The sequence below is a fragment of the Nilaparvata lugens genome, chromosome 8, assembly GCF_014356525.2.
Source record: "Nilaparvata lugens isolate BPH chromosome 8, ASM1435652v1, whole genome shotgun sequence".
NCBI classification, from domain to species: domain Eukaryota; kingdom Metazoa; phylum Arthropoda; class Insecta; order Hemiptera; family Delphacidae; genus Nilaparvata; species Nilaparvata lugens.
In genome coordinates this window covers 12741961-12753673 of record NC_052511.1, presented here as the reverse complement: position 1 = coordinate 12753673, position 11713 = coordinate 12741961, and the positions used below count along the sequence as shown (strand labels likewise).

The 11713-nt window shown below is 33.9% G+C and overlaps 1 protein-coding gene across 2 annotated transcripts in view; it reads left to right on the top strand.

Annotated features, from left to right (window-relative positions):
• LOC111050464 (adenylosuccinate lyase) overlaps positions 1 to 11643 on the top strand; it is a 58406-nt gene extending 46763 nt beyond the window's left edge. The window contains exons 2-9 of one of the 2 annotated variants that reach the window (XM_039433982.1): positions 1496 to 1699; positions 2431 to 2555; positions 3294 to 3451; positions 5423 to 5574; positions 7041 to 7258; positions 8368 to 8548; positions 9065 to 9241; positions 11082 to 11643. In XM_039433982.1, the coding sequence (XP_039289916.1) occupies positions 1496 to 1699; positions 2431 to 2555; positions 3294 to 3451; positions 5423 to 5574; positions 7041 to 7258; positions 8368 to 8548; positions 9065 to 9241; positions 11082 to 11171 (1305 nt within the window). In that variant the 3' untranslated portion in view covers positions 11172 to 11643. Of the gene's footprint in view, positions 1 to 328; positions 533 to 1495; positions 1700 to 2430; positions 2556 to 3293; positions 3452 to 5422; positions 5575 to 7040; positions 7259 to 8367; positions 8549 to 9064; positions 9242 to 11081 lie in introns of both variants that reach the window. The other variant, XM_022336796.2, reaches the window with a different exon arrangement.
• Positions 11644 to 11713: the final 70 nt, after the last annotated feature.

Here is an 11713-nt window from a genome sequence, read left to right as displayed (position 1 = left end):
TTTAATGCCATGTTATGTTATAGACATATAGACTATACATGAATAAATAATAATAATATCGAGTGACCTGGCTGGCTCAGGTCTGGTGTCAGAGTTTTCGGGTCGCAACTAATCAATTTCAGGGCCTCTGACCACTACCTCCGTAAACCTCCTTACGAAGGTAGTGCTCTGACACGACCTACGAATAAATGAATCTAATTCAATCATCAACTCCCAACTCTCGTCATCACCCATGCACAAGTATTATAAGATTCATTTGGACATCATCCTCAACAGGATGAAATTAATGGATGAAATATTGATTTTATATTTGTTGTTTGACCCACAGGAGCTTGGCTTCGATATAAAGGAAGAACAACTGGAAGAGATGCGATCGAAGATCGATCAGATTGATTTCAAAATGGCTGCCGAGGAAGAGAAGCAGACTCGACATGATGTGATGGCTCACGTGCACACGTTTGCAAATGCGTGTCCCAAGGCTGCCCCCATCATTCATTTGGGTGCCACGTCGTGCTATGTCGGCGACAATACTGTAAGTTTCATTCATAATATCAACAAAAATAATCGAAATCTCGACAGATGAAATAAAAATAATTGACAAATAGTTTCTATTTTCGAGATGAAAATTTCTATCAGATTATGATTTTGTACACGATAAATTGGCGGTCCTGGCTGATTGATATAAAACAGTAGTGAGGCTCATTAGCGTGTCTATACAATTTTTAAAATAAAATTCAACCATTTCTCAAACTAAATCGAAAACTATTCAGTAAACTTCGTTAAATGCATATTGTAATTGTGGAACTTCTCCCCAATTGAAAACTCTGATTACATTGTCAATTCTCAATTTGTTATTTTGCTTCCAGGACTATAGATTTGTTGGTTTCAATATGAAACTATTTATTGCGTTGGAAGTAAGATTCTAGATAAAGTGGTAGTGGAATCGACTATACAACCATTGTTGGATCTCAATTTCATATAGAAAAAGTATAGAATTAGGCCATCTTATTTATCTCTTTTCTGTATAGGGCTACTTGTAATATAAATAGGAAGAAAAATACCGTACTTGAATATCCTTTCCCAAGAATGGATGCTCACATGTTTAACTTGACCATCCCCTGTTTATCATTTTACATATCTCATCATATTATATTTATCCATATCGTTGTTATCATTTACCAGCTAGAAAGTAATATAAATATGTTTTTTAATGCCATGTTATGTTATAGACATATAGACTATACATGAATAAATAATAATAATATCGAGTGACCTGGCTGGCTCAGGTCTGGTGTCAGAGTTTTCGGGTCGCAACTAATCAATTTCAGGGCCACTGGCACGACCTACGAATAAATGAATCTAATTCAATCATCAACTCCCAACTCTCGTCATCACCCATGCACTATTATTCCAAGATTTATTCGGACATCATCCTCAGCAATAAATCAAATTAATAGATGAAATATTGATTTTATATTTGTTGTTTGACCCACAGGAGCTTGGCTTCGATATAAAGGAAGAACAACTGGAAGAGATGCGATCGAAGATCGATCAGATTGATTTCAAAATGGCTGCCGAGGAAGAGAAGCAGACTCGACATGATGTGATGGCTCACGTGCACACGTTTGCACACGCGTGTCCCAAGGCTGCTCCCATCATTCATTTGGGAGCCACGTCGTGCTATGTCGGTGACAATACTGTAAGTTTCATTCATAATATCAACAAAAATAATCGAAATCTCGACAGATGAAATAAAAAAAAACTGACAAATAGTTTCTATTTTCGAGATGAAAATTTCTATCAGATTATGATTTTGTACACGATAAATTGGCGGTCCTGGCTGATTGATATATAACAGTAGTGAGGCTCATTAACGTGTCTATACAATTTTTAAAATAAAATTCAACCATTTATTAAACTAAATCGAAAACTATTCAGTAAACTTCGTTAAATGCATATTGTTATTGTGGAACTTCTCCCCAAATTGAAAACACTGATTACATTGTCAATTCTCAATTTGGTATTTTGCTTCCAGGACTATAGATTTGTTTGTTTCAATATGAAACTATTTATTGCGTTGGAAGTAAGATTCTAGATAAAGTGGTGGTGGAATCGACTATACAACCAGTGTTGGATCTCAATTTCATATAGAAAATGAGGACCTGCATGAAATATAGAATTGGCCTGCCAAAGAATAGAATTAGGCCATCTTATTTATCTCTTTTCTGTATAGGGCTACTTGTAATATAAATAGAAAGAAAAATAAAAATCTCAGTACCCTTTTTGAATTATTTTATCACAACATGTTTCAACATTGATGCCATTTTTGATGAGATTTTTCTTTTTCTTTCTATTTATAGAATTAGGATTTGATGAATATATTCAATTTTTTATAGGTATTGGATATGATGAATATTTTCAAATTTTCAGGACTTGATAATTCTGAAAGATGGTTTCGACATTCTGCTACCTAAGCTGGCCAACTGTATCAGCCGTCTTGCCAAATTCGCTGATGAATACAAAGATGTGCCCACTCTTGGCTTCACTCATCTTCAGTAAGTTAATCTTAATAATTGGTTACCCAACTTATCCTTGTTGGATAATAAGAATTTTAATTTAATGTTTTTAATATTTATTTGTGAATTATGACAATTGTAACGTTTGTATCCAATTGGCTCATTAAAAAACTGAAATCTATAACATGAGTAAGAATCGATATTACTCAATGAATTTAATAAATTACGTTGAACTGTGCTTGACAATTGCCTAATTTATTGTTCTACTGTAATGATTGTGGATAAATGTCATGTCATTATCTATACTATAGTACATGGAATCAACTGGCTTTTACACGTATGGGATAGAAAATTCACGAATGACGTCTGAACTACTTAACTGATTAACTTGAAATTTCGCATAAAGATTCTGAATTCAAGAAGATGGTTATAGGTGCCTATATAGGTTAAAGGATGCTCCTATTTGTAGTTCTCCAAGATTTGAGTAGGTCAAGTTTTCAGTTTGTCAAATTTTAATTAGACCCTTGCGGAGCACGGGTTACCTGCAAGTTGTATAATAATTATTTCAAACATCCAATGAAAGCTATATAAATAGAACTAAGGATTTTCTAATAAAATCTTCCATCTTAAATGCCATATCAGTCACAACTATATTGAAAAAAATTATACTTGTTTCAAAGTAAGTAGTCTTCAAAACTACAAATTTTGATAACATATTATAAACAATTCGTTAACAATTCATTCCATATGTGATTAATATATTTTCTACATTTTTAGACCCGCACAATTGACCACCGTTGGAAAGCGAGCATGTCTGTGGCTTCAAGACTTGCTGATGGACAACAGAAACTTGCGAAGGGTCAGGGATGACCTCAGGTTCCGTGGAGTCAAGGGAACAACTGGAACCCAAGCCTCATTCATGTCACTTTTCAATGGTAGAGTAACTCACTCATGTTTTCAATTTCTATGAATTAGTTTTAGGTTCAAAGTGAGATGAAGGAGGTTTGCTGATGTGACCACTGAAGAGCTAGATAACAACAGAAGATAGCACTTAATTACTAGGGCTACTACACCAGGACAGGGTTAGTCCAGTCAATATAGACATAAAAAAGGGAGTGTGCTTGCAATTTATATTGTAGCTCTGATTTTTTAATATATTATTTGGGTACATAAGAGAAGTCCAGAACCAATTTTTTCATGCAAAACTTCCTTGTGCTAGATATATTATTCGTTACAATTGGTAATTGATTGAAATATTTCGAATTAATTTATCAAACTAAGCCATCTAAATTCAAAATTAATAGTTCCAATGTTTATTTTGGACTAAAATTGTATAAAAATTGTACAAGTGAAACTCTAACCTTATCTTGGACTTTGTCACCTATAAATTTGGAAGAAAAATAGCACAAGGACTACCTTATTATTTTATCTTTCCATGTTATTACATTAGTGTCATTTGCATTGTAAATAAATAAATAAATAGGGTGGCCCGAAAACCTCGTATTTTCGGCTCATTTTCCAGTTTTCAGCTATTTCTGCCAAATCTCGCAATCGGACAAAAATTTGCTCTCGCCTTTTTTCTAGATTATAAAATGAGATCATTCGGAACTCTCTATCTCCAATGAGTACTGAGTTATAATTTTTCAAAAATGAGAGAAATTTGAAGAAAAAAAATTGCATGGTTGCCTGTAAAGTCGGTATACGGGCGAAAGTTTTACGTGACAACGACTTTGAGTGGTAAAATAATTTTAATGTGAATATTCATTTGTATAGTAGGAAGAAGGATGAAATAATAGTAACAATTTAAAACATTTATTTATACAAAGAATTATATTTAAAACATTAATTTATACAAAGAATCTCGCACTGAACCACAACATTGTGATTTCTACAACATAACCTATTCACTTATGCATGATTATGTGATTATGCATTATTGTGATTACTACAACACACAGAGAAGAGGATCCCTTCTTCTTTGTGTACAACATAACCTATTCACTTATTCGCCTAAGCAGGCGCAGTCGCAGGAGATTGCTTGCGGCGCCTGCGCAGGTTGACTGCTCCGTTTCACTCTCTCTCCAGGTGAATGCCTTCGGGTGCTGCTGCGTTGCTCGCCACTGCTCCTATTCGTGCTCTTTCCAGACGACCGTGAACCGAAACGAACGCTCTCACTCGCTCTCATTGTGAGCGCATAACGTGGGAACGTAACGCAGTTTCTTGAAGTGTCACCCGGCAAACCAATTTATAAGACGTTGTCACGTCAAAAACAATTTTGATAGTTACCATTTAGATATATAATTCAAAACCCCTCTGGGCGTATTTTTGTGCTCTAAAATCTGAGATCAGGTAGAACGCTCTATCTGATATAGATTTCCAGGTACACCTGACAACAATGCTCCTTGTATTGTGAAAAACACCTAATTTTCAGCTTCAACCATCATCAACTACATTGTCCTCAGATTGACATATTTCATGAGATTATGTTCTATGAGAATCACCCGTTAGATGTACTTCATTTCAGTATTTCCTAGTGGAGAGGCGCGCTTAAGGAAACCTCAAGGATCAAAATTTCAAACACTTATTACTTTTGACACAATGCTCAGATTTCATCGTACTACACTTCATTCTTCTCGGCTCGTCAAGGCGGTCCAAAATCATGCATCATAAGTCAAATTCGGTAAAAAATATAAAGTTTATTGTTGAGCGTACTTAAGCCCATATTCTAATAAACAAAAAATGGCCAATTTCTATATTCAAAGCTGCATGTCTTGTGAAATACTTCTGGCAGTGTTTACCATTAAATTTAAAGTTATAATGGTGTACCTCAAATGTTTAACATTAAAGTATAATTTTTTGTAGTATGAAATTCTGTAGCTAAAACTTGATTTCTTTTATTTCAACAGGAGACCAAGAAAAAGTGAAGGCACTGGACAAGAGAGTAACAGAGCTGTCTGGCTTCAAATCAGCGTACATAATTTGTGGCCAGACTTACACGAGAAAAGTGGATATTGACTGTGTTGTAGCTCTGTCTGGCTTAGGAGCTTCTGTTCACAAGGTAATATGGGTTATTATTGTTGATAATCCAAACATTCTAATAAATTGGACTCTCACAAGTAAAATCATTATTACTATTAGCAACATATTAGTGCCTGTGAATCCTCCGCAAAAATTTAAATCAAGGAATCACAATAAATCTTTTCAAATGTTTCAACTGCCCACCGTTTACAATTTTGTTATATTATGGTTCAGTACGAGAAAAAGTTTGGTCTTCATAAGGCTGATGCAATTTCAAGCTTTTTCTCGTGAATGAACCATCAACAGAACGGTGTGATGATGAACAGTGAACAGTTGAAAAACTTCCAATACTGCTTGATCTGCAGTAGTAGTGCAATTTTCTCATTTACATCTCAGTGCGATCGCTGAACTGTCGACAGTTGACAGTCCGACGATTACCCTGCCAAATTCCCCATCCACTCACAATTCTAACTGGACCTGTCACAATACCGACCTGCAGTCAGAACTGTAATTGGATGAGACCCCTAACATATTTTCAGCTTTTTATGTTAATAATGCGGTACATCAACCTTCCATCATTTTTGGTAGTCTTGGCCACGTTGGTTTTGCCATCCACACTGCAGTAATATTATTTAATGAAATAATACTCCACATAAACCTACATAATATTTGGACGATTTGAGACAAAATTGAGAAATAGAAGAAGTTTTGGGAAATAGCCTGTTCTTTTTACTGACTATTGTATTGTTTGCTCTATCCATTAATATTACTATTTGTGGATGCTCGGCTGGCCGCTCATCTTCGCAAGCGAAGGCCAGTGAAGGCGAGCGCTGGAAAAGCAGCGATCCACACTCTCGTCATTATTTGTATGCATTGGTCGAGAGTGTGATGCGGCATTAATTTGTACTCTTAATTCCTCCCTAGTACGTTCTTTCAGATATGCTGGCACCAAAGGTGCGTACAGACTTGAGCGCTATGAACACGCGCATTCCACTTTTCATCAGTTGATGCTACGCTCATTGTTTCTGTACAAATACAGGTATAATCAGCTAATGGGAAGTGGAATGCGCGTTTTCATGGCGCTTAAGTCTGTAAGCAGCTTTAGAAAAAACATATTTCAAATTTTGGAACATGTTGCTCCAGCATTTAAGATTGGCCTTTTGAGGGTTTGACGCTATGATCAGTTGATCATACTTAACTCACACCAGGACACCATGGGTGAAAAGGATTCTAATCAGACGAGTCTCCAATCAATCGACTGTAGTGATCAACTAAACTAAACTTGACCTACATTGATGCCTATTATTAGTTGTACTTTCAACAGTTTTGTGAGCTAATATAATTCAATGTAATAAATAACTATAAATACGGCTTTGAAATCTGTTAGTTGAACTTGGTTTCATTATGTGTTGAGTTTTATAATTAAGCACTATTTACTATTGATGTATTCTATTTGTTTTTTGTTAAATAAACCCATATTATATTGATTATGTTGATTATTTGCAGATGTGCACGGACATCAGATTGCTGGCGAACATGAAGGAGATCGAGGAGCCGTTCGAGAAGTCGCAGATCGGCTCGAGTGCAATGGCTTACAAGCGCAACCCGATGCGTAGTGAGCGATGCTGTGCGTTGGCCAGGCACCTCATGTCGCTGCAGAACAGTGCCTTGAACACAGCCGCCACTCAGTGGTTCGAGCGCACACTTGATGACAGTGCCAACAGGTGATCTAGCGCTCTTGCTCTCAACAACACATATGATGTACTTATTTATTTCAAGAATCATGTAAGCACATGCTTGTTCTGTGATGTAACAGAGATAAAATATGTACACTAAAGCAAAAAAGTGCTTGCAATTCACAAAAGGTATAAATGTAAGCACAGTGTATGAAAGGTGTCTGTAAGTAGAAGTAAATTGAGTTTTCATTTTTCATTTTGAGCTTTCATCCTTCTGTCGAAAAGTCAAAAGAGACTTTCAGACTCCATTCAATCACTAGTTTTCTCTGGATTATGTAGTGCTGGGTTTTAGAAATCTCTATTTTTATCAGAATTAATAAATATTTAGTTATTTCTCAATCAGAGACCTGGTTAGGATATCATGAGAATTATTGTATTTCAGTCCAATAGTTCTTCGAAATTTGAAACAGGAATGGTATGGAGAACTTCCAAACATCCATATCTAACACTCTCAAGTATGAATTGGCCCGATAAATGTAGAAAAATGCTTTGAAAACTCAATGAAAATCTTGAAAAAAGATATCCTCTAAAAAACGCTGGGGAACGCTTGGAAAACGCTGTAAAAGCTCCTATATGGGGCGTATCTTTGGTGTAATCTCAAAGTCCTCTCAACACAAAATTTCTAGACCCTAGCTGAGCCATTTTATCAAATTTGAACATTTTCTCTCAATTAGTTCATGAAAAATATGAGAAAACGCAGAAAAACGCAGATTTTGGGCGTATCTTTTGAAATGTTTTCAAATTCGTTGTGAGTGCGTCTCCGAACATGCATGCCACATTTGAACGTTGGTCCAGTAGATTTTTAGTTCTGTTGATTATGAATGAATGAGTGAGTGAATGAATCATTGTCATTTCGCACTTATAGATTGGTTTGGAAAATATTAGGGCGTCCCAAGAACTTTTGGACATCCTGTATGTTATTTCGAATTCCGAAATAATTTATTATAGAACAACCACTCATATGAGAACACATGGAGCGTGAAATTTGATTATTGAGCTTTTCACCAAAAGAAATATACTATCGTAATTAAATTATTCAAAAACTTTTATCATAATACGGTATTATTAAATTTTATTCTGTATTTGTGGTTTTTCAGGAGACTGACACTGTCAGAAGCATTCCTAGGTGCTGACTGTATTTTGATGACTCTGCAAAATATCTTGGAAGGCCTTGTCGTGTACCCGAAAGTGATTGAAAGGCACATCAATCAGGAATTACCATTCATGGCAACAGAAAACATCATAATGGCTGTTGTTAAGGCGGGAGGAGACAGACAGGTAATACTCTACTGAAGACTCTGATTTTCTAATTTTTCTTCATTTAATTCAATATGCAATAGTCCATGCAAGCCTTAGTTTGCAGCACGGGGATTTTTAGTCGATGGTTTTTCTTACGAGAATAAGCGCACACCGTTTTTATGCTGGATCTATCAAAATGACCTATGCTGATTTTTCTCTTTCTCTTACACATTAAGCTTACAGGCTTTCTAGCTTCTGTGAAATCTGGCAACACTGTACTCCTTAACAGCAATGCTGAAATTTAAGGTTTGCACAAGCTATAGTTATTCAATATTCCAGTTATATTCAGTATTCAATATTCAGTATTCTATGCAGTGTGGTAATAATACTCTGTTTACTTTGAGAATGCCTGATTCTCAGCTATCAAAATTTATTTAAATACAAGTGGATTAGGCACTCATTCAAACTGATGTAGGTATCATATTCAACTGACTTATTCGGAGTTATGATTAAAATTGACAAAAGTTTAATTACTCGAATTTCTCCTTTTTTAAGGAATGTCATGAATATATCAGAGTTCTGTCACAAGAAGCTAGTCAGCAAGTGAAACAGAAGGGACTCGACAATGACTTGGTAGCTCGAATCAAAGCTCATCCCTACTTCGTGAAAGTTCTGCCAATCTTGGATTCTCTTCTGGATGCGGAAACGTTTGTTGGAAGAGCTCCTCACCAGGTAACTTAATAATCCAATGTTTTAATATTCAATTTATTTTATTGTACTATCAATAACTATAAAAAATGCATTCTGATAAATCTACAACAGATCACTATACTCTCTCGATCATATTGTTTATTATAATTTGTCATTGGTTATAAATGAATACCCAGGCTATAGTGTATCTATAACCAATACTATAAAATACCTATAATTTATCAATCATATAATAAATGAAATTAATCATTCTAAGATACCACACTTATCAGTTAGTGAAGCATCGAAACATTCACATTTTTTCTGTTATTTGTAAATTTTATGGATCAGGATATTCAATTTGTCACCTGGTCATATGGGACATATATATGAATCATATATTTATCTCATATTGATCAGGATTTTAGAGTTTTTTTAATTAAAATTTTAATGAACAGTATTTTCTTGTCTTCTTTGTCATCGACAGAAAGATTGTTTATTTTATTTTTTGTCAATATTAACGTAGCTTTTCTTTGTTTCTAATAACAAACGTGCCGCTTGTGCGACAGATAAAAATATGTACTTGATATGGCTTTCATGTTTGGCATTGACTGAGTTTATATTAATACCCAAAATTTAGTTTTGGGGCAGAGCTCGTTCGTTAGGACTGTGAGTAGAGTCCGGCTGATCCAGTGAAGAAGGCTAGATTTCGTTTCGTTTATAATGCAGTTATTCTGTCACAGATCGGGCAGTTTAAAAATAATTGTATTATTAAGGGAGACGGGTTCTGAACCTATTCATTGGTTTAGTTTTTTTTTTTAAATACTAACCGTAAAGTCGCGATTAAACCAGTGAATGAGTGAATGCCATAGGGGGAAGCCATATTCAAAAGGTAGGTGACTACTGGATAAGATCATTGTTCTTAATTTTCATAACCACAAAGATTGAATCATCTTAAGCAGCAGCGAGTTGTTTCCCCCATTAAATTCAATTTTAATATTGTGTTTATATATATATATATATATATATATATATATATATATAGAAGACACTTTAAAGTTTGTAATATAAATTAAAACAGGAGACACGATATAAATAGATTGAGTCTGTGCTCGGTTGAGAAAGGAGACACAGTCTCCGAAAATTTCCCATTTCTAATGTAAGTTTTTAAGTGTTTTCAATCTATTTATATCGTGTCTCCTGTTTTAATTTATATATATATATATATATATATATATATATATATATATATATATATATAATATATATATATATATAATATATATATATATAACAGAAGACACTTTAAAGTTTGTAATATAAATTAAAACAGGAGACACGATATAAATAGAGTGTTTTTAAGTGTTTTCAATCTATTTATATCGTGTCTCCTGTTTTAATTTATATTATATATATATATATTATATTTATTTATTTATATTTTACCCTTTTTGAATAGAGAAAAATTAATATTTATCATTTTTTAACCATGTAAACCGAAAAATACCAATTGAATAAACTTCTAGTATTTCTGTTCTCTTTTGTTATCATAGTTCTTTTCACTCCTTACATAATTGGTGAAGGCGTCTCATCCTCCTTACAAATTATTATGGAAAATAACTAGTTCCTTGTAATATGCCATTGTAATATTAAACACCACTAATGCCTTGTAATATTAAACACCACCAGTTTCGCCACTTATGTCATTCATCTCAAGTGCTCTTTGTCAAATGAATTCATGTCGAAACTAGTCTTGTTCAATTTGAAAATATTACAAGGTACTAGTTATTCTTTATCATTTAACATTCAAGTAGCCCTATTGAAATATTATTTTTAGAATGTATTTCAATTCAGAAATATTAATTGTATCTATTTATTTCAGGTGGCAGAATTTCTTAAGGAAGAAGTGCGACCAGTTCTGGAGGAATGTAAGGACATTATTTCGAACAGCTCTGTGGTATTGAACATTTGAATTAGTCATGTGATGTGTATCGGAAAGTAGCTAGATTCGTTTCATTAAAAACCATGGGGATAGTTTGATTGTATACTTGCTGGTTACCAATAGAATGTTAGTTGATGTACCTACCATACCTTAGAAAAATCGAGATTTGTTTTAGTAATCTTGTTACTTATTTGGAAAAGTTGTTATTTTGAATGTACCGTATCTCCCTATTAACAGATTCATAATATTCTCCAATATTTGAATCATCACCTGCGTTTGTGATGATATTTGAATTTTTGATTCCAATATAAAATACTATTTTAGTTTTGATTTGTTGATTTATGAACGTATTCCAATAATATTCTAAATTTAATCCAGTTTGTATAAAATTATTTTGTAAAATAATTATATTATCATTTTTATAACAGTGCTAATTTAGAATATCTTGTGGGAAATATTTTTGTACTGGTTGGTGATGCTATTCTAGTAAATGCGTCTTATTCGACGATTTCAGTCATTTATTTTACAACCCAAAGTTTCCCATTCATTTTCCAGTGTGATTTAGTAATTGA